This window comes from Suricata suricatta, chromosome 9, assembly GCF_006229205.1.
Source record: "Suricata suricatta isolate VVHF042 chromosome 9, meerkat_22Aug2017_6uvM2_HiC, whole genome shotgun sequence".
Taxonomy (NCBI): Eukaryota; Metazoa; Chordata; class Mammalia; order Carnivora; family Herpestidae; genus Suricata; species Suricata suricatta.
The window spans coordinates 62,092,865-62,117,591 of NC_043708.1; the positions used below are offsets into that span (position 1 = coordinate 62,092,865).

General features: G+C 39.0%; 1 protein-coding gene across 2 annotated transcripts in view; it reads right to left on the bottom strand.

The window, feature by feature from the left end:
- The window catches only part of AKAP6 (A-kinase anchoring protein 6), a 481,813-nt gene that overhangs the window by 351,870 nt on the left and 105,216 nt on the right, over positions 1-24,727 (bottom strand). For both annotated transcript variants that reach the window (XM_029951555.1, XM_029951556.1), the window contains one exon: positions 13,204-13,561. In XM_029951555.1, the coding sequence (XP_029807415.1) occupies positions 13,204-13,527 (324 nt within the window). In that variant the 5' untranslated portion in view covers positions 13,528-13,561. The remainder of the gene's footprint in view (positions 1-13,203; positions 13,562-24,727) is intronic.

Consider the following 24,727-nt stretch of genomic DNA (forward strand, 5'->3'; position numbering starts at 1 on the left):
GTTCTGACATGAAAATTCACTGGTTTTTCTAACTGAATACATTTTACGTTATCTACAACTTAATTTATGAAAGTTTAAAAAGAAATACTATTTAAAAAATATAGACACCTCAGGTTTATAACTAATTAAGAAGAGATATATAGATCACAAGAAGCAGAAAAGAGAAAAATGAAAAGGAAAGCATGTAATCATATGTACATAAAATAGTGTCAGCCATAGTATTCATTATGCTGAGGTTAGATTCCTTTTGATTTCTCTAGCTCATTATTTATTGTAGAACCCAGAATCCAACAGATAGATATATACACCCCAGGGAGAACTACTAGAGTTCACACATTTAAAGAAGAACCCAGCAAATCAAGTCTATGTGGCTGTTTAATAGTTTTTGCCATGATAATGACAAAATCACCCACTTAAATAAATCTTAACATTTGTCCACAAAATATAATTAAAAAAAAGAATTGAAAATACCTCAACTTTGAATATCTCCTTGCAGAAACTATTCTTTAATGACATCAAGCTTTTATTACCAACATGATTTACCTTTTTAAAATTTATTTATTTTTTTAAAGTTTTTTAAATAGTTTGTCAAATTGGTTTCCATATAACATCCAATGCTCTTCCCCACAAGTGCCCTCCTCCATTACCACCAGCCCCCTTTCAGCTCTTGGTTCATTTTCAGTATTCAATAGTCTCTTATGATTTGCGTCCCTCTCTCTCCCTAACTCTCTTTCCCCCTTCCCCTTCCTATGGTCCTCTGTTAGGTTTCTTCTGTTAAACCTACAAGTGCAAACATATGGTATCTGTCCTTCTCTGCCTGACTTATTTCGCTTAGCATGACACCCTCGAGGTCCATCCACTTTGCTACAAATGGCCTGATTTCCTTCTTTCTTATTGCCATGTAATACCCCACTGTATGTATGTATGTATGTATGTATGTGTGTGTGTATATATATATATATATATATATATATATATGCGCCACATCTTCTTGATCCATTCATCAGGTGAACATAATTTACCTTTACATGTTCACTGATGCATGATTTTTGAAATTGCAAATAGTTTTGAGGTGAGGATCTTCTTCCCAAGTCACATCCCTAAAGTGCAAATTGTCCAGGATGTTCTGTCAAAGGTCAAAAGAAATGAAAATATGCACGCTCTCAGATTTCCAGCATAGATGTGAGAACTCTCTCTTTGTAACAGCTGCTAATTATTCACAAGTCTAAGTATATTGATTTGCATTCAATCCACAAAATAAATATATTCTATGCTAATATAAGCTGTATATTAAGCTGGACAAGTAGAGAAAACAGGATTCCTCATAACAGCTGAGTAATGACTCAGACTGAAGGCTGTGTCTACCACCATGCTGCAGCAGGCATCATATGAAAATATGGGGAGAATGAACAGAAGGACTGACCGGACTGACCTTTAAAATGGCTTCTCCCCCGATGATATTTCAGCTGCAATTCAAAGGATGTATAGCTATTTTCCCAGAGATAGAAGTTTGGAGCAAAGAGTGAGGTGATTTCCCAGGGAGAGAGAAACCATGTTCCAAGACACGGATTTCCAAAAGGGCTTAACTTCATAGAGGAGCAGGAAAGGAAATGCCAAAAGACACAATGGGCCTTTGGGCCCAGACTGTGAAGGGACTTACGGGCCAGGCCCAGACATTGGGACTCTATCTGAGAGGGCAGCTGAAAGCTAAGGCAGGTAAACAGTGCAGTTAAAATACTTCCTTTTGTATTTAAGTTTATTTATTTTGAGAGGAAGTGCACAAACATGCAAGCAAGGGAGGTCCAGAGAAAAAGGGAGAGAGAGTCCAAAGCAGGCTCCACACTGTCAGCACAGAGCCTAAAGCGGGGTTCAAACTCACAAACTGTGAGATCATGACCTGAACCAAAAGCAAAACTTGGACACAACTGACTGAGCCACGCAGGTGCCCCTACAGTATTTTTTCAAACAACATTTCATACCTAGTTTTTTCCAGGATGGGAGCATAGACCATGCATAAAGGAGGTAGTCTCCTATATGGTGTTATTTGAATAACTCCCTCTCACCTTGTCACTAAGGCCTGACTCCCACAATTACAGACAGAAGTGGATGCCTTTGCCAGTGGGATAGTTTTCCCATTGCAAAAGCCAAAGTTCGAGCTGCAGCCACTGTCAATAATGTTGAATAAAGTTTGAATTACTTTATAGGGTCAAAAGACCCTATAAAAGTTTCTGGAAGAGAGGAAACTGCAAGAAAGCACGGAAGACTTTAATATAAATCTTTAATGTTTATTTATTTTGAAGGAGGCGGGGGGGGGGGCGGATAGAGAAGAAGCATGGGAGGGGCAGAGAGAGAGAGACAGAATCCCAAGCTCGTTCCACACTGTCAGTGCGGAGCCCGATGGAGGGCTCAGCCTCAAAGACCATGAGATCATAACCTGAGCCAAAATCAAGAGTGGGACACTTAACTGACTGAACCATCCCTGAAGACTTTCTTCATAATCTGCCTAAGGTCAGTTTCCCTCCTTGTGAACCAATTCTCTAGTTGCTGTTCTATCCATTCCATCTTCCTCAGTAGAGGAGCCGATCACTTTCCACTTTCATTTCATATATTCCTTTTCCATTTAATGATGGTAGATTTGCTGCATTCAAATAATGAAGAAAATTGGTGCATTAAGCTATCACAGAACAATGGAAGCAGCTACTCTAAAAAGCCCACTAATAACAGCCACACTGCTAAAATGAAGACCGGAGAGATTTCTATTCTATTCCTTTTATTCTATTCACATTAATACAAAGAAATACAACCCTCAGCCCTAACACGAAGTGACAATAGACACAGCAGTTCAGTTTGAGCCTGATGAGGGCAAATTCAGCCACAAAGTACCCGTTGCCTCTGACTCCGCCGTGGCCTCTCTGGGCTTGCATCAGCCGCCTGGTCTGATGGGCTTTTTCTTGCGTCCCACTTTCACCACTCTTTGGCATTTGCCAAACAGCCTCATAGCTGTCTCACATCTCTCCTCTTTCAAGATCGCCACGCACATACCCGCAATCTCATTGTGAGACAGATTTTTACCATTTATTCCTTTGTTTGTAGATGTTTTTTATAACTACTAGATCAAGCCCAGACTCCTCTGAGGCATTCAAAGTATTTATGAGCCTTCAAAATGTGTTTCCACTAACTTCGATAATATGTGTCCTTCATCATTCCTTGGCTCCAGGGAAAGAAACTCCTCTGTCTTTTATATTCAAAGCACTCCGCTCAGGCAATCTCCCCTGCCTATACAAGGCAGCCATAGAAAGCTGTGCATGTGGTGCACTGCACAACTTCAAAAGGTGCCATTTATGTATAGCCTGTACAATTATAGGTGGGCAGTCCTGTGACTGGACTTCCCTATAAAATAATTTCTAATTCAAAAAGTTATATGAATTAAGTGAAAGAGAAATATTTACATTATCTGGATTTGGTTTTTCTTTTGTTTATAAAAATTTTAAGAGAATAACATGGATACTTTTAAAACATTTAGGCTGGTATCTGGCATGGATTTATTCCTTCCCCTATCACTGTTTTTACTGACTTTATGAGATCACTTGAGAAACTGAAGTTCAAAAAAGTCATGTAGGAGTCTTTGCTCCTGAATCAGTGAATCTGAATCTCAGACTGTTTTTTGGGGAGCAAAGGGTGAATTGACCAAGAGAAATGAATCCAAGAGCCCTTTGCTCAAAATCATCTTCCAAGGGTCAGCAGCTCTAGCTGTGCACTGGGATCACCTGAAGAGTCTTTAAAATGACTGAGGCCTAGCCCCAGATTCTAGTGTAGCTGTCTGGAACATGGCCTGGTAAATGGCGCTTTTTTTTAAGCTTCCAAGGAGATTCTACTGTGCAGCCAATTTTAAGAACCACTTTCTCTGCACATGCCATACCTGGAAATCCACTGATTTTTTAACATTTCTCATTAAAGATGTCCATCTCTTGTTCCACCCACTTCCATGTTAGAATACTAGTAATTCACACTGTGGTATCGTTTCACTTTAGTTAGATCACATGTTTCCCTTTTTGGGATATAAAATTTTGAAGGGGGAAGAGTGGGCAAAGTAGCAGGAAATAATGAAAAGAGAAAATAATCAGTTTCCTCTCTAGTTCTGGATATCTGTGAACATGCCTAACTCAAAAGGATCCCAGGATTTCATTTATATCCACTTCGAAACCCTCACATTTCTGCTTGTGATGAATTAAAATACACATAATTTGGAACTACTTCTTAATTTAAAAAAAGAAAAACAATGAGCGCCCACTCTCAAATCCATTCATCTTCAACATCTTATATCAGCAAGCCAGAACTTATTGTCTTATACTTTATAGCCACCAAAATGTCTCACACTGTAGAAGGGTGTGAGGCCAATGTGCTGAAGTAGAAAGAATATTCAACTTAAGAGTCTTTTTGAGCATGGTTTGACCCCAAGCTGATCAGCTGCTAACTTTTCTAAGACTCAACTTCTTCATACATGATAGGGGATTATGGTAAGGATTAAAAAAATATTATAAATAAAAACTCCTGGTTCATATGATCTAGTCAGTGAAGCCTATTCAACTGAAAACTCTCAAGGCAAGGAAGGACAGGTAACTCATACCTTCCCTCTGGTGAACCACTCCGACAAACACCTAACACCCTGAGACCATGAAAGCTGATAAGTAGGGTTGCTCAGTGATAGTACATCCTGGAATTATTTTATTTTTTTAATTGAAGTATAGTAGACATACAATGTTACATTATTTTTAGTGTATGAAACAGTGATTAGCATCTCTCTGTGTTATGCTATCTTACCACAAGTTAGCTACCATCTGTTACCATGTGATGCTATGACAATACCATTGACTATATTCCCTGTGCTGCACCTTTCGCTCCCATGACTTATTCACTCCATAACTGGAAGACTGTATCATACCAACAACATTTTAAACCCATTTTTAAGTAACAAATCCCAGTAAGATTTCTCTAATCAAAATAATGTGTTTCTTCAGAGTTTCCTCACTGGACTCACTTTCCAATCCTTTTATGAGATTTATTTTTTTAATAGTTTATTGTCAAATTGGTTTCCATATAACACCCAGTGCTCTTCCCCACAAGTGCTCTTTTCCATGACCATCATCTCCCCTCCCCCTCCCCCTTCAGCCCTTAGTTCGTTTTCAGTATTCAGTAGTCTCTCATGATTTGTGTCCCTCACTCTCCCCAACTCTCTTTCCCTCTTCCCCTCCCTATGGTCCCCTGTTAGGTTTCTCCTGTTAGACCTATGAGTGCAAACATATGGTATCTGTCCTTCTCCAATCCTTTTATGATATTTATTACCTCTCTCTAAACTCTGTTTTCATGGTTTCTTTCAAATTGTGAAGTCTATGATAATCCTCATCTTCCATGCTACTATTGCTAATTAAAAATTACACCACTGGGAAATCTGGTAGACTTATTGGTCCACCTTGACAATTAATGTTCCCATTCTAAGCTCTAAATACATTAGTGTATGTGAGTAAGGCTCATATATACTCAAAACTTTTCCATAGTAATATGTGTCAGAAGCTACCAAAGTTAATTTTTCCATGTCTCCCTTCCTAAATCTTAACCAAGAACACTGACTTGTGGTAGGAAACATGTGCTAGATCTGAGACTTTTAAACCATCTCCCAAAATCATGATGAAGATATATTAACCATCCAACAACCAAAAAGTATTTATTTAGCACACAGTCAGTTTTCTAGCATTGGATGTGTGATCAAGAAAGTGGGGAGGTATTTATTCCATGACTGAAATGAATTTTTCCACATAATTGGGTGTCCCAAATATCTAAAATTAGCCTTTAAAACACTCTTTTTATTTCAGCCATTTTTATTGGTTACTGACACCAAACAATTTCTCATAATCTAGGCACTAACCATAGGAGAAACTTGTCCACTGATTAGCACCATACTAAAGCCACACTCCCAAAACACTACACAATGAGCATCCAGCTTTCCTGAGAAAACACCCTCCAAAGAATTCACATAAACCATGAAAGAGATTCCAACCACAAATCTGGGCTTAGGGAAATCAAAACAAAGTAATATCTTTATACCTACCAACAGAAAACTCAGATTTATTGTCCTGTTTCCTGGAGTTTGGAATATGCTTTTGGGGTTGCCAATTTAATGTACATTTCAAGCTGATCATGTTAACGTTAAGATCAGAATCCTTCAAGCTCCAAATTGTTAATGTCAGCATTTCAGTTTCATTCAGGGTTCTCTCTATGAAGAATTTCTGAGAATCCTAGGGCATATTTTAGATGTGCCCAAGAATCAACCATGGCTGTTGATCACTGTCACGGCCAGCAGACCCTGCAGTTCACAGCTGCCACTCTGGTACCACCCCTGCCTCCTCCAGCAGAGCTCAGCTAGTTAGGCTCCAGCAGCGGGACAAAGAGAACACTCTCTCCTCTGCGCCTGCTGTACAAGAGGAGGGAAGAACTCTAGGCAGAAGGTCAGCTGAGACAGGTCCTCCAAGTCACACCCACAGTCTCCTCCCTTCTCTGGGTCCTCATGCTGCCTGGCTGGCCCCACAGGATGGGTCCCAGGGCCAGAAACATGCTTTACCACAAACTACTACCCCCTCCCTATACTTTTTCCTACACTGAGACAGACTCCTGGCCCCATGATGAGGGTGAATTCTCTCCTAAGAGCTCCCTCATCCTAGGACTTCCATCTTTTATGGTCCATCAGGCCCATGTGATATGTCAACTTCACCTATAGAGAGAATTCAAGCCTTTTTTTCCACAAAGCCCCCCAGACCCCATGTGAGACACTTGGTATGTGGTATATTAGGCACATCTCAGTCTGGACACAGCCCAGTCAGAACATCTTGTAAACAGAGTCTCTGTTTAATGTTCTCACTTTGAGAACCAGGCCCAAAATGAAGAAACAGACACAAACTTCATTTGGAGGTGGCTGAGAGCAAAATTTATCTACAGTAGATTGTTTGGAGGAACTAATTTCAGCTAAGTCATGTCAAGTCTTCTATTTGTCATGTAGACATATAAGTTAGCCTATGCTATCTAGTCTAAGCTTTGCCTCTTCCCTGTCATGTTTCCAGAAATACAAATAATATTTTCTCTAAGAAGACTGTTAATCGGGAAGCAGAGGTGCCGAATTTGCCTCGGTAGCAACCAAATACATTCATCCAGACAAGAAATCTCAGTTAAAGTCAAAATCTGGTAAGATTCCTGGTCTTGTTTTCCTACACACCACAGCCTCTGAATCCAAAAGAGTAGAGGGAGGAGACGGAAAAGTTTCTAAAAATGGTTGAGCTGACTTCTCATACTTCTTAACTAAAGAATATCTGGAAGCTAAGAAGTAAGATATTTGGATTATATTTTCAGCTTAAAAATAGTGGAGAAACTACAGTTTAAAATATTGCATTGTTTCCATATTTTAATCTTAAGGTTAGATGTTTTTATTCACTCTCTAGAACAATCACTTCTCCACCTGCCAACATGGGAACTTCATAATTGTGCTTTTTAGTTCATCCTGGAGGTTACAATAAAACTTCCCCTAAGAACTTGAAAGTAAGGTTGATAAATACAGTTTCTGATAAAACTTAGGATCAACATAATGACCAGATGATAAGCAAAATTACCTTTAAAGAAAAAGAGTAGATTTGAGTCCAAAAGACCTAAGCATATGCTTATTGACGAAAATCATTACCAAAGAAGTAGTCAAACAGAAAAGTGGGGAGGAGGAGGAGGACCAGGCACAGCTACTTACAGAAAGAAGCCACCTAGACTCTTCCATGCAGACTTTCTTAGGAAAGATGGCAAGACTTCTGAGCCACTCAGATTCTCCATGATGAGAAAGTAATGTCCCAAATGTATTCGGGTATTGATTCATCCAATGCCTCTGTCCTAATTCAATCCCTGCCAAACAGCCTTCCTTATGTGACTTCCAGGGTAAGCCTATCTATAGGGAGAGAAGGCACTAACCACGCAGACTTGAACTCAACCACAAACATGAACTGAGCCACCACCAGTGTTTGGCTCTTGTCCTAGGAAACAGGGATAAAATGGAGAATTAGACATTTGAGGTCCCTGGGGCTAATGCAAACAAATAAACAAATAAATAAGACAATTTCAGGTAGTGATAAGAACCACTACTAAGTGAATAAATAAGCTGAATAATGGGATAGAAAATTGTTGGGGAAGAGGATGGGTGTTTTAGAATAGGGGTCAGGAATGGCTTCTTTGAGAAAGTGATGTTTAATATAATTAACGTTAAAATGTCCTTGTTACCTAAACCAATCTATAGATTCAGTACAATCGCTGTCAAAATACCAAGAGTACTTTTTGCAGAACTAGAACAAGTAATCCTAAAATTTGTATGGAACCACAAAAGATCCTGAATATACAAAGCAACATTGAGAAAGAAGAATATGGTTAGAGGTATCACAATGCCATACTTCAGGATATACTACAAAGATGCAGTAATCAAAACAGTATGGTTTTGGCACAAAAATAGACACATAGATCAATGGAACACACTGGAGAGCTCAGAAATAAACCCATGCCTACATGGTCAATAATCTACAACTACAGAGGCAAAATTATACAGTGGGAAAGAGTCTCTTTCAACAAATAGTTTTGGGAAAACTGGACAGTTACATCAAAAAGATAAAACTGGACCACTTTCTTACACCATACACAAAAGACAAGTGATGGGTACTAAGGAAGGCATGTATGAAGAGTACTGGGTGTTACATGTAAGTGATGAATCACTGAGTTCTACTCCTGAAACCAATACTACACTATATGGTAACTAACTAAACTTTTAAAGTAAATAAAAATAAATAACAGATAAATATAATTAAAGCAATAAATAGATTCAAAATGGATTAATGACCTAAATGTGAGACCTGAAGCCATAAAATTCCTAAATGTGCAGTAATCTCTTGCACAATGGCCTTAGCACATATTTATGGATATGTCTCCTCAGACAAGGAAAACAAAAGCAAAATTAAAATATTTGGACTACCCCAAAATAAAAAGCTTTTGTGCATCAAAGGAAACCATCAACAAAACAAACAGGCAATGTATTAAGTGGGAGAAAATATTTGCAAATAATATACCTGATAAGGGGTTAATATCCAAAATATATAAAGAATATATGCCACTCAACATCAAAAATAATAATAAAAGTCATAATCCAATTAAAAAATGGGCAAAGGATCTTTGAATAGAGATCTTTCCAAAGAAGACACATAGCCAACAGACACAGGAAAAGATGCTCAACATTACAAACCATCAGGGAAATGCAAATCAAAAACCACAATGAGATATCACCTGTCAGAATGACTAAAATCAAAAACACAGAAATAACAGGTGTTAGTAAGGATAAAAGGAAACTGTTATACACTGATGGTGGGAATATAAACTGGTGCAACCACTATGGAAAACAGTATGAAGGGTCCTCAAAAATTTTAAATTGAAATGTCATACAATCCAGTAACTCCACTACTGGGTCTTTACTCAAAGAAAACAAAAACACTAATTCAATATATATATACATCCCTATGTTTACTGCAACATTATTTACAATAGCCAAGATATGGAAGTGACCCAAGTGCCCATCAACAGATGCATGGATAAAGAAGATCAGTATATACACACAATAAAATATTACTCAGCCATAAAAGAGAATGAAATCTTACCATTTGTGACATGGGTGTAGCTAGGGAACATTATGCTAACTGAAATAAGTCAATTAAAGATGAATACCATATGATTTCACTTCCATGTGGAATCTAAAAACCAAAATAAATAAAGCAAACAAACAAAACCATAGGCTGAGCCTACCCTGAGCATTTTCCAAAAGCACTTCTCAACTGATTTTGTAGGTTAAACATCCACAAAATGGCAGAGAAGACCATGGTAACAAGACATAGAGCAAGCAATGTGAACGGAAGTGTGAAGCACAAAAACAAGTTAGGTGAGGATAGCTCCTTTTTGTTGTGCTTGCCCTTCACCAAACACAGTGCAGGCCCCACCTCACTCCTAACCCCTGCCTAACCCTAGGCCTGCACCTCCAGGTATTAGAACTTGGCTGCACCTCTGCCCGATTGCTTGATGAGAATTGAAACTCTACCAGGCAAAGAAAGAGGAAGAAAGTTTCTAGGCAGAGGCAACAGGAAAAGTTCTGAGGCATGAACTAGCCTAACATTCCTTTGGAAATTCAATGTGCCTGAAGCTTTACAAATACGGAGAAAATAACAGGAGCCATGGCCAGAGAACCAGACAGGTGCAGAGCCACAGGAAGAGAGTTCAAATTTATTATATGCCAATAGGAAGCAAAGGAATAACATGACCTGATTCACATTTTTAAAAGATTTCATTAGCTACTGTGTGGAGAGTAAAGTGCAGGTGGTAGAGGAGACTCTAAACATTGCTCAGGCAAGCAGTCTTGTGGCTTATCTAGGGAGCAACAGTAGGTTGTGGAGAAGTGAATGGCTTTAGGTCATATATTGGATATGGATCCACAGGGCTTGTTGATAAGACAGATGTGTGGGATGGGGGGCACACTTGGGCTTTGCAATGTGTGGTAATAGGAAAGATATGGGCGTAGGAGGGATTAAGAGCTTTTCAGTAAGAATATCTGGATTGAGATGCTCACTTCAAGATGCAATCAGAGATGTCGGTTAGGCAGATGAAGTTCCTGGGAAAACATTTAGATATATAAATTTAGAAATTATCTGTGCCTAGATAGTCCTTAAAGCCATGGCATTCCCATCCCTGGGATGGTTATTTTTCATGTTAAATTAATAAACTGAGTTATTCACCAAGGCACTAAGAGCCAAGCTGGGACCCCCCATAGCAGACAGCTGGTCTTGCCCAGGCTGGGTCTGCCACTCTGCTTTGCCATATCCCTTACTTGAGAGCTGCTCCTACAAGGTTGTTTAGTTGTGTTTTCACATATAAAACATTATGTCCAAATTGCCCCTTTATTCTGTGGATCAATGTGGAAATCTGAGAAACTGACATGTATTTAAAATTGCTTTAAATGCATCAAAGTGCACAGCTGTTGAATAAAGAACTACTACACAAATAAAGGGGAAATTTAACTGTATGTGAAATTAGGAGACCAAAACTAAATCCTTGTGTAGATTAAGTCTCAGTTCACTGACCAGAGCTCTTTGACTTTGGGATCAATGTGGAAGGGCTCTATTATTACAGAATATTTGAAAACGTAACAGAAAATGGTGTTTAAGTCACTTGATGAAACAGGTATCAAAAAAAAAGAAGTGATAGAAACCCTAAAATTAAATTAACATAGGACAATGTCAATTCATCCCTTTAACAATCTTTGATTGAGTACTATGTGATTACTATGTTGAATTCCTGCCCTTCTGGGGCGTCTTTTTCAGCAGAGGAGACAGAAGACACCTTGGGACAGAGCTGGGTGGAGGCAGGCATCAGATGCCTTTTGACTAAAGTGAGAAGGTGACAGTTCCAATGAGAAAAAGACAAACAAATCACTCTAATGATGATTTCTCAAATACTAACCCTAGCCCTGGCCAATTATATAAAACTTTACTTTCCTATATGAAATTAAGATTTAAATTTTGATGTATTCTGTGATGTATTTAAATGAAGTTAACTGACTCATTGATGTTTTTAGGAGCCCTTAGCAGCTTTTTAAGTGGAGTCTTCTCAAGTTATTTTCATTCCTCCTATTCTCCTTTAATCTTCTGCCATCTTTTCTGAAAGATTTGGGGGCACTAACAGTCAACTTGCCTTTTAACCCCAACCCCGTATGTACTTACAGGAGCCACATGTATGTGCAGCATTAGAGGGAACAGAGGAAAGGAGGAATGAGGCGAAGCCCCCTGACTTCCATTTCATGCCAGCCTCAAGGAGAGCTTCTCCTTTCATTAAAGGAACCGTATTTCAAGGACTGAGATGCATCACTCCCCATGGCCACAGTGGGGAAATGGGCAGGCTTACATTGAAAATAGTTCCTAGCCTTCTCTCTGTTATTGTTTTGTACTTTCTCCTTCCCAAGAACCTATGGAAAAAAGACCACCCAAGTCTGCTCAGCCTGGGAGAAACCCAGCCAGCTAGCTATCTCGCCACTCTGACTTCTTTTGTTTTCTCTCTCTCTCCCCCAATTCCATCCTTCTCTCTCTGGGACACTCTCCCTAATGGGAAAGATAGGCTCAGTATCTTCTGAACCAGCCAGAGGCTGAGCCAGCTCTGTGGAAGGCTTTGGGGGCACATGTTCTCTTAGCTTAACTACTCACCTTCTCTTCTCACATTGATGGCTGCAGCCTATAAACCATTTAAGGGTTAAGATCCAAGAATCTGTTTGGTCTTTGGTTTCAGATCATTTAGGATGAATTCACTTAGGTAAAAGCATTCTCCTTAGGATCTCATCTAACTAACTAGAAATTTACATTAGGGTTTGGGGCCAATGCCCTGACTGGTGATAAATCTGCCTTGCTTTGCTGGTCATTCACCTGAGAGTGTGTTTGCCTCAGGGACCTGGACGATAGGAGTGGCTATGACAGGACTCGATTCACTGTACTGTGGGGTCCCTAGGTCAGAATCTCTACTAATAGTACTCTTTACTAGCACCTCCATTTCATGATTAACAAACGTCAGGCTTTTCAAGGACTCTAGAAGCCACAGACATTTTTTAACATCTGAACTTGAGTGAGTTGTTATAAAAGCACCTTTGTTCTGCATGACGCATTGTATCTGGATGAAAGGACTCATTCTAAAAGGAGAACGGTGCCCTTCCCCATCATGCAAGAACCCACAAATCAACTGCAACAGAAGACAATAATAACATACACATACTCACAATCACAGCTCAGTTTGATGTTTTACCTGTGAGAGTCTTATTAAACCTTTTATATAATTTTATTCTTCATAATTGATTTCTGTGACACTGCACCAAAATGCCCTTCTCTTTCCCCACCTGTCTTCATTAGCCCCTAAGATCAGTTTGGTTCCAGATAACCAACCCATGAATTAAAATCAGGAAACAATGAATTCCGTCCATGTGTATCAAACCTGCTATTCTGTTTTTCTTCCTGGACATTTCTTCATTGCAAGTTATGGAACTCAGGTTCCAGGTGCTACAGCCTTTTTCAGATTTCTGTTTGGAATGGACCTAAGTTCAGAGACTTTCCTTACCTTTAATTGAACCAGATGCACATCCACATGCTTGCTGTCTGAGTCCTGCTGGACTGAATAGGTTAGGTCACGGACCCTCTCTGAGGTCATCCGGAGCCAGGTCTCAATTTCAGGTAAATGGAGGACAATCTTCCAGTCAGCCCCTGTATGCAGTGGGGGTGGCTTTTCATACTGCTGGTCGGAATCCATATCCTTCATTGCCTCTTCTCCCTCACCCTGCTCCACAGTGGGAGTCAAGTTGATGGCCATGGGTGAAGCATCAGTAGCCATGGGATCCAGGTCCTGTGACCTCAGTGGGGAAAGTGTCACACTCATGGTTAACATGGAGAATTCTAAACTTTACTTCTTTCCAAAACAGCTGAAATGCAAGAGGAAAGAAGAAAGCAAGAGTCAGACAAGATTGCCAAATAAAGAAATCATACTTCGCAGCAGAAACAGGATTTCTAAATTAAGCTATATTTCTAAATTAAGAAACCATAGCTCATGGCAAAAACAGAAGGAGGTGTTGTGAGTTTCTAGATAGTAGCTCCAAGACCCAGCATATAATAGGAACACAAAACCATGTGGTATTACCTACTTCACCATCCATCATCTCCTCATTCCTTACTAATAAAATCCTGCTTTTCTGCTGTGCATACTCCTGCCAAGAATTTACAACATCCTTATCTCCATCACAGTTAGGTATGGCCATGTGGCTAAGTTCTGACCAATGAGGTGTAAGTGAATGTCTGGGAGAGCTGCTTAAAGGGGGTCAGTTTAATTAAGGAGACGCCTCCTTTCTTCTCTCCTGCTTCTCCCCCCTGCTTCTAGCCTTTAGTGTGAACCTGATGGCCAGAGTTCCAGTTGCTGTCTCAGACCAGGAGATGCATCTGGGTGTGGCAGGAGAAGATGGCAGAGCAAGGTGGTAGGAACACGGATCCCACTGGATAACAAGGAGCTACTGTACCTAGACTGCTGCCCTAAACTTCTTTTACTGAGAGAAGAACAAACTTCTATCTTGTTTTAGCCACTATTATTTGGGGCTTTTCTACCTCAAGCACCTAAGCATCATCTTGGCTATTATAACCAATACATTCGCTACCTGGGATAACTAGAGAGGGAACGTGTTTTAATTAACAAAAACAACTATGCTGAATTCAGGAGAGGTTGCTCCTTTCTATGATATGTTAGATAAACAGATACTGTGAGTAATTCCAAACTATATTTTGTCAATAATCATAAATTAGGGATTAGTATATACAAAGTATCTAACTATCAACTTAAATTACATTAATGTTTTGGTTACATTGAAATTTTTAGAGGCTTTTAGAATTTCAAGAGTAATAAATTTCTCTTAAACACATAACATTAAGATGTTAACTATGTAACATTAAGATGTTTAAAATAACATAAGTAAGTCATAATAAAGTTGCTTTTTAAGGTAAAGTTGAAAAGCATATTAGCAAGCTAGCTTACTAATGTAATGATCTAAGCTATATAATTTATCTTTCTTCTAGAACTAGTCTAGCATAAAATGACAATGTTTAGGATCTTACACTTTAAACATTTTAAGTAGACATTATTTTTAGTTTCAGAAGCAGCTTCTTCTATTCAAGGCAGTGAGTTTCTTTTTCCTTTTTTAAAAAAATATTTCTTTAATGTTCACTTACTTTTGGGAGAAAGAGAGAGAGAGAGAGAGAGAGAGAGCGAGAGCGAGCAAGTGGGTAGGCAGTGGAGGGGGCAGATGACCTAGCAAGGCTCCCCGCTGACAGTAGAGAACCCAATGTGGGGCTCAAACTCATGAACCGAAACGAACCGAACCGAACCACAAGAGCATGACTGGAGCTGAAGTCAGACAGTTAACCTAAAGAACCACCCAGGCAGTCCTGGGTTTCTTTTTCTTTTATGAGACTTTTTCTGATTCTACACATTCTAGCTTCCCTTCCCCAAAGATGAAAGGTGGCTGAACAAAATAGGAAATTAAATGTGACTGCCAGAAAGTAACCTATAATTCTTTAGATTCTTAAGATTCACCTTGTAACAACAGCAAAATCATTTTACCTATAAAGATAGGGGAGGGGGAATCAAGAAAGCTCCCATTTTGACCAGGAACATGTAACTTTCCATACAGAAGTGGGTACAGAGAATGAAAAGACTTACTGAATTGAAAAAACCTTACGAATAAGTTATTCTTATGACATATTATTTCAGAAACATTCCAACGCTGCACTGCAGTGTCCCCTCCCAATTTCTTGAACATTTAAATTTTAAATTAAATGATAATCAGCTTTATGAATGAATTTTTGAAACCAAAATTATAGGCAAAAATAAAATACTGTGTCATAAGGTAGGTTTATCACTTTGGTACCTGCCTTAGAAAGTGGTTTTAAGCTTCAATTCAACAGCTTTCTCTGCCTAATTGTAAAAGAGAGAAATCCATGCCCCACATTTTTAATCATCCTTGCATATAATTTTTAAAATCTTACTAGACTTGGTTATTTTTTTAAAGATTTTCTTACTGTTTATTTATTTTGAGAGAGACCAAAACAGGGTGTGAGCAGAGGAGGTGCAGGGAGAAAGGGAGACACAGAATCTGCAGCAGGTTCCAGGCTCTGTGCTGTCAGCACAGAGCCTGATGTGGGGCTCAAACTCACTAACCATGAGATCATGACTTGAGTCCAAGGCAGAAGCTTAACCGACTGAAGCACATGGGCACCTCTAGACCTGGCTATTAAAAAAAAAATAAGAGATATCAAAACCCCAGGGAAATAAAAGTCCAAGAAGAGTGAGTATCATACTACTTGTTCATACTCTAGTCTCAGACAGGCTCTGGTTCTGATTTCCCAAAGCACTTTAAATTTTTAATCAATTCACTGTTTTCTGGGGAATCCGTTTAGAATCACAATCCCAGAGAAGGAATCTGATACACAAAGGTTAATAAAGGTTTCCAATGGAAGGTCATAGAACTGGTGATAAATAAAGAAGACGCTTCTTCTTTTTTATTATTATTATTTTTTAATTCATTTTTGAGAGATAGAAACAGCACAAGCAGGGAAGGAGAGGGAGGTACAGAATCTGAAGAAAGGCTCCAGGCTCTGAGCTAGTTGTCAGCACACAGCCCAATGCAGGGCTTGAACCCACGAACTGTGAGATCATGACCTGAGCCGAAGCCAGATGCTTAACCGACTGAGCCACCCACCCGTCCCAACAGTGGTTAGCTCTTCTAAGAAACTGGACTCACCCAAATCAGAAAACTAAATGCCAGGGTAGTGTATGATGACCTATTTCAGCCACACCCACATCCTCATTCACACACTCGACCCCAAATGTCTTCTAAGCACCCTGGACAACTGAACAATGATACTTGGTCATTGTGTTTTCTCTGAAACTCCTAAATCTGAAACAGGGGCTTTCTCTGCAATACACATCCTACTATAAACTAAAGAACATACAAGAAATTGCCTCAAAGCAATTTATGTCCCAATATACATTTCCATAGATACCATCAGGCTGTGCACTAAGCAGGCACAGTGCAGTTTTATGTGGGACAAGATGTTCCACATTTCTTGGTCTCAGTTTCCTCCTATGGAAAATAACAAAATTGGACAAGATGATCAGTGAGATCCCATCTGACCATAAGAATCTGTGATTACCTCAGGTTATTTTCTAGAGATTTCAAAGCCATTGGAAGCTTCCTGACTATACTGAGTGCTGTGTAGATACCAAGTGCTGGGCCTCCATTTTACTGAACCACATGAACAGCATCAATAGATTTGTCCTCCTTAATGAAATATATAAAGTATTACCGTGCAAATGCATTTTATAAATCATCATTAACACGTTATGTGTTGCTAATTCTTCCCAGAGAAACAAATATGGGAGATTCTCTCCTCTTAGAGTTTGAAATGAAAGCCTAACAGCAGAGATATGTTGTAGAGGACACAGAGAACAAAATAGCTACATTAAACAGAAATGTAGCTGGTGTTTGTCACACATGAGTAAAGGCTAAGGAAACCTAACATTCAAGCTGCAAAGCAAAATTTTCCTGCATGTATAAAATTTCAATCTGGATGTGATGTTTCCATATTTAACTGACCAGACTATAAGCAAGAGAACTTCAGTATCTCAGAGAAGTAAAGCAAAGCAGGAGGTCTACCAAAGTTTTATTTCAATTTCTGTCTACTTTCCCTCTCATACACCTTTGCCACTGGGAAGGGAATACTGCCTCTGTTATAGCAGCATAGCAAGCCTGGAAAGTGGCATAACATTGGTTATCCATTTTCATGCAAAGTAATTACTATAAACACTTAAATTTCAGTTCTAGTAGCTCACATTTAATGTACCCCCCCATGGATAACCAATCTATTTTTGACTTTCACAAAATCACATCTGATTTCAAAGACAAATTTATAATTTCAAGGAAAACTGTCTCACATGGAAGAGACCTTTAGTAACAACCTTTATGTATATTTTTCCTGCCCCTATCATGTCTATTCAAGCTTACTTTCCCATCAAATTAATTACTCCATTTGAATGCAAATAGTAGGAAATTCAGCACAGGTCTATCATATGTTCTTCTAAATACTGTAAATTTTGTATTCTTACTTTACAAGGCATCTTGAAATGAGATTCCTTTCTAGGCACAGAAAAACTTTTTTTAAAAAGCTAGTAGACAACTGATGATGTAGATAAAAGCAATGACCCAAATGTGCCCAGGTGCCCACCCACCCACTCAGGTTCCAAAGATACATAGTGACAGGAGTGATCAACCAGCTTTTTGGAAACCAAAGACTGCTCCTCCCCCTCCCTGATCAAGTGCTTATCTGTGGCCACCTCTCCAGCATTAGAGATAATACCACCTTTATCTCAGCTGCTGTTAAAAATAACATAAATCAAACTCTTTCCTTTCCACAAATCCAAAGAATATTCAACATTTAAACTGCGAAATCTGCAAGCAGTAAAGATTTAAAAGTTGTTTTCTTTTAATATATTGGGAGGGCTTTTCCCACCATAATCTATCATCCTGTAGCAACAGAAGGAACATGCCATGAATTGCTTACTGACACGGACCGGTTCTGCTATCTTCCTGACAGTCCACAAGCTCTTAGCCAAAACCTGACGTTGGCAGAATGCATTCGATTTGAATAAGACACATTTCAGAGTGTTCTTCTACCAAGCTAGGTGACCAAAAAGTGCAGCCACACAGCCATCAAAGCTCCCACCTCTTTCTCCCTTCTCTAGTAATTTTTCTTTCTTAAATAAAAGAATAGAAAAGCCAGAAATCTGCCGTATGTACTTACTGTAAATGCTTTTGTCCCTAAAGGTCCTTCAGGATTGAGTGTCTGGCTCCTCCTTCCCCACGCCCCTCGGGTTCTCTTCCTGTGGCCATATAAGATAAAGGCTGGTGTCAGGCCTGCTCCGTGCCAGCAGGACACGGGTGAGTCTGCAGGGCACCAGCTTCATATGTACTTAGTCGCCCAAATCTCTTACAAGAAAAGGCTACTCTCCTGTCCCTGTTTGAAAGCTAATGTATAAGCTCCAGGCCTGGGCAGTTACAGTTAGGTCTTTTGAAAACAAGCCGTGATAAGTGAGCAGAGAAAAAGGAAACAGTTGCCAAAACAGGGATCACTATGGAAAAGAGTGTTTGGGTGGACAGAGCACATCCAGTCACAGTTCAGAAGAACCAACCAAGACTATACATACCCTAAGAACTGAGCAATCTTAAAGCGAAATTAATAAATCTATAAATAAATTAAGTACCACAGTAACGTAACTAGCTGACAAAGCCAATCTGAGCAGAATAGGGTCAAGCCCCCTTTCCTTGCTTGAAGAAACTGCTCTTACCAATTAAGGAAATCATCTTGTGTATCATTTGAGAGGCAGTTTTACCATCAACCCAAACCAAAATACTTACCCTCAATATTTCTGAGCTCTGCCTATTCCCTAAAAGCAAGTAAAAGATGAAAGCATAATCCTAGCCAAATTAACAGATATGCTTGCTACTAAGTACATGTTATAAAATTGAGGATAGAAAATTATGTTTGGTGTCACTGAGTATCCTTTATCCTCCCTCTTCATTTCATCCCTTTCATGTTCTCATAATCATCCTTCACAGAACCTATTCATAGAGACACTGAATTTTGAAAGGAATAACAAGTTCCACTGGAATGTTTTCATTTTTATCCAAGGTTATGTTCTCATGCTTTGACTGCATTAAGGAAAAAGAAATAAACTTAAGAGGTGTACCCTATATCTGGTTCCAGCATTCCAGAATCAGACTCTGTGAAGGAAACACAAAAACAAGTTTAATAAATGGCTGAATTAAATGCCATGGCCTACCTACAAATGAGGCTCTAATTCATCATCTGGTTTTAAATCTTGCTGCCTGTGGACCTTCCTGGCCTCTTTCAAGGTCAAGCATTAGGAAACTTGAAATGGCTCTAAGCTCTTAAAGATGAGAGCCCAAGAGTTCCTACCAAGGGTTAAGTTAGATTTGTTGTTAGGAGGAAAAACAAAGAGTGGTGTTTGTAAGATGCTCCTAAGGAAGTTTCCATAATCACTTCTGCTTCCTCCTCCTTGGCCCTCTTTCTGGCCCCAAGCCCTGCAGCAGTCACCTGGAATAATAAGGCTTAGTGAGATCACTGCCATAACCCTCGATTAGTCTCACTTTCTAATCCTCCTGCCAGAACAGAACAGCCTGCAAGCGGATAGGATATCCATGAGAAGGACTTCAGAGGGAGGGAAGGGGGCGACAACATGTAAATAGTGGGTCCCTGACAGATTTCTGCAATTAAAATTATTTTCTTGGTGCTATCACTGTTCTTTCCTCGCTCTTTTTTCCCCTTTAATATGTCCTCTGTGCCCAACTGTGTCCCCAGGCAGATGGTTGATTATATCCTGCTAACCACACAGAGACCTCTCCCAGCCTCCCTTCAACCACCGCTAACTCCCTCATCCAGAGCATAGGGTCTTCCGTGAGCCAAACACACTTCCTCAAACCATCTTCCCCCCTTGGGTTCTCCTCCTACTCCCTGGCCCTCCACCCCAATTATCAAATCCTTCTCCAGTGGCAGGGACACCCAGACTGACTCATCTAGTCATCATGCCTCCTGTGTTTTTTCCCCCACCATAGCAGTCGGCTCCTGACACTCAGAGATCCACTTGGCTGCATCAACTGGTCAGCTGCAAATGGTCCCCATGCTCATGAGTGTATGGACCTGGATTCAGTGATGAGTGTTCATATTTCTTAGCTCATCCCAAGTTACTAATAATCATCTTTAAGCATTAGGCAGCTACTTTTCTGTTGTTCAAGAAAATGTCTAGAGAGGAAATGAATTTGTAAAACTTTAATACATAATCTACACAATTGCTACTCTCGTCAATGCTATTAACAGAAGGAAAACTGACATTACTGAGAATCAACTTTATATAAGGTGTTATATATATATATAACTCATCATATTTGCCATCAAGGAAATTATAACAGGGATAATGTGCCTCCCTCCACTGTCCCCTTCACTCACACACACATACACACACACACACTCACCCACTGATACCTATTATACAAGCAGGATGTGAGCAACCAAAGCCCTGTGAGGCCCCAGTGTATTAGGATTAATCCTAAAAAAAGGAAAGATAAGAAGGAATATTTTCTGGATAAGGTAATATTTGAGATAGGCTTGTAAAAACAGGCATAACTTAGATGGGCAGGGATAGAAGGGAAATGGGAAAAGAATTCCAGCCTGGGGGAATGCCTCAACACCAAAAGTTAGGAGAGTCAAAAAATAATTCAGCACTGGGAGGAAATGGGAGCTTGATGGGGACCAGAAACAGACAAGGCTACAAGGTAAGTTACGGGCATACTATGAGTACTGCAAATGCCATGCTATAGAGGAGTTTGGAATGAATCTCACAGGGAACAGAAACTTGAAAAAGACTGTAAAGAAGAGAAATATGATTGCAGTTGTATTCTAAAATGGGACAGGAAAATCAATGAATCTACTCTTATTTACCAAGAAAGTAAAATGAGAAATCAGCAATATGAGAGGACCAACCACCTCTTTTCCAGGTAGACTTTATTAATAGAAAATGTAACCTTAAAAATCTCTTTCTGGTCCAGAAAAGAGAGTAGGAGGGAGAGAGAAAGAAAAAGAAAGGAACCCTACAAATGTGACTTCCAGATCAGAGTAATTAAAGGAGTTCTGTGCTCTGTCCTACCTATTCCATTATATATAAAAAGAATTCTCCAGTTTTAGTACTCCATTAACCCTAGTATCATAGATGTGAAGTGGAAATATTTTAAGGATTACTTTATGTAATGGTTTTACTTTTTCCTATTCTAAAATTATTTTTAAATTAATTAAAAATTAATATATATTAATTCAAACATTGTAAAAATAGATAACATTGAAGTTAAAAGATCCTTCTCTATTCTTATATTTTCATCCTCAGTCAATAAGTGATAAGAGGCTATTTATCTTTTGTGACCTTATTATGTAAAGTTGAAAGAAAATAAGCCTTACAGGAATAGTCATCTTTAAAGATTCTGAGGTCTAAATTAGTTGTCCATATTAATGCAGCAACATACAAATGTTTGCTAACTCAGTGTTTATTTATCTGGGTAGTAATAGATATTCTACTAGAAGTTGCTACTGACAAATAAAGTGAGAGTGCTGGGTGACTTCTGGCTAAAGACAGCAAACTGAATATATGTATCTCATTCTGCTTCCTCCAGAAACCCCACTAACACCACTGCAGAGGGATTTTCTATTTGGGACTTCTTTTTTTAATATAAACATTCAAGAATGGGAGAAAAAACAATCTTTTTGGAAACTAAAAATTATATGAACAAGTGATAAATGCTTTAGCCAACTCAAGAAAGCTAAATCTTAAACGAGAAGATCAGAAAACAAAGAATCAACCTGATTTTACTTCAGAATCCTTTAAGCATTTTGGAATTGGTAGAACCAGGTTCCTCTGGAAGTAGAGAAGGAAGGGTGTAGAGAGAAAACTTAACTTTACAAAAAGAGAAGTGTGGCCTTTGTCCTGACTCCTAGGAGGTAACCTCTGCACCTTGAAATTTCCAGAATGGTGGGAGTACTTTTGTTATTTATTGTGGGCCCCTCAGAGCACACCTGACAGTTTATGTCAACAAGGTGACTCATGATGGGGCTAGCCAGACAGACAGAAAGACCAACATGTGGTTAGAGAATTCGGGCTTTGGGCAACCACCAGGGCAATCATTCAATCAATCATGTACAAATAATGAAGCACCAATAAAAACTATGGACATTGAAGATCAAGAAAACTTCCCGAGTTGTCAATACTCCATGAGTATTGTCACACATTAATGACAAGTCTGTAATTCATCCTGAGGATGTGAAGGTTTTGCAGTTGGAACTTTCTCAGTCTCAGAATACACCCTATCTATTTCTTCCTTTGGCGGGTTCTGATTTGTATTCTTCTGCTATAATAAAATTATAATCACAAGCATAGTGTTTTCTGAGTTCTGTAAGTTGATCTATCAAATTATCAAATCTGAAGGAGTCTGCGAGGATCCCTTAATCTATAACTAGATGGTTTGAAGTAAAGATAGCCCTGGGGCCCCCTGAATTTGGAGCTGGTGTCAGAAGTTTTGGGCCCACTTGACAGCCTTGGAGGACTGTGCCCTTAACCTTGAGTGTGGCCTAATTCTGGGTAAAGGGGCACACTGAGATTGATTTTGTTTAGAAATGTTTTAAAAGAAGTTAGAACTCTAAATCTTTCCTTACTCTATCCCAGACTTGGTTCTCCAAAGCCTTACCCTCTAGTCAAGGGACTAGAGATCCCTTCTCCAATATATCTGATCAGTCCAAGAAGACAAGATAATAAAACTAGCACATCCACATCACCCCACAGTGACATCCACAGTCAGTAGGTCTGTCTACATATTCAGAGCATTCATTCAGCCTTCTAGTCTCCCACTCTTAAATCTGACCAGGAACTCAAGAATTAGCACAGATTTAGGGAAAGCTCTAATATGAATAACAGGCCCAAAGTAAGCAAACAAAAAAACCTCAACCTGTAGGAAACAGGTTTTGTAAGATGATTTTGTTGAAAAAGAAAGATTATCAGAGATAATCCATGAGGTAAGAATAGAATGTTACTTTTAAAAGAAATATTTTTGGAACAAAAAAGAACTTTGGAAAATAAAAACATGATAGTAAAAAGGGAAATCTCAATTCAATGGCTGAAAATAAAGTTGAGAAAATCTCACAGAAAGTAAACCAAAAAAGTAAATAGACAGAAACTAGGGGAAAATGGTAAGATAATTAGCGACCAATCTAAGAGGCCCAACATTTGGAGATTAGGAGTTCCTGAAGACAAAACGAAAAAGAAAGGAAAAAAAAAATCATCAATGAAGTTTTGAAGAAATAGAAGGACATGAGTTTCTAGATTAAAAAGACTCACCTTGTATATAAAAATAGATAAACACTAAGGCACTTTATTTGGAAATCTCAGAATATCAGAGAAAATGTAATTTAGGTTAGAGGTCTAGGCATATACAAAGAATCATAACTTAGATTGCTTTGGATTTTTCAAAAGCAACTGTGATATGATTTATAATAAAAACATATTTTTGGTCTATGTCCTCATTTCTAGCAGAGAGCTCCTAAGACTTGAATTTCCTAAGCACAAAGCAATGAAAGTATCTTTTGTTATAGTAGTTGGTCTTTTGTCCTTGGTTCCTGAAATAGCATCAAAACCACAAAGGTGAAGAGTGTTCTTATTATCCATAACCAGTCCCTTTCAACCACACCTAAGTTTATGTTAATGAGATTACTTTTGGAAAGCCCTTAAGGAAGGTGTTGCTTACCAGAGGAACCAACCTTAATTAAAGCATATGAACTTTCAGTCACACTCAACTCTGGAAGAAGAAAAGGACTGGAAGTAGAATCAATCACCAATGATCAGCATTTAATCAGTCATGCCTATGTAATGAAGACTCCATAAAAAAACCAAAAAGATGGGATTCAGAGAGCCTTCAGATTAGTGAGCAAAAACACATCCATGAGGACAGAAGCTCTTGTGCTCAGGACCCTTCTGGACTTTGTCCTATTTATCTCTTAATCTGGCTGTTCATTCATATGCTTTGTTTTATTATTATTTTTATTTTTATTTTTATTTTTGAGAGAGACAGTGAGAGCATAGTGGAGCAGGGGAAATGAGAGTGGGAGACACAGAATCAGAAGCAAGCTCCAGGTTTGAGCTGTCAGCACAGACCTGACGTGGGGCTCAGACTCACAAACTATGAGGCCATGACCTGAGCAACCAACTTTGGTTGGATGCTTAATCTACTGAGCCACCCAGGCACCCCTCATTCATATGCTTTAATATCCTTTCTATCAACCTGGTAATCTAGTAAGTAAATTGTTTTCCTGCATTCTATGACTGGCTCTAGGAAACTTATCAAACCTGAGAAGGGGGTGGTAGGAACCTGAGGAGGGGGTTGAGTTATAGCCAGTCAGATACACAGGTAACAACCTGGACTTTATTTAGATAG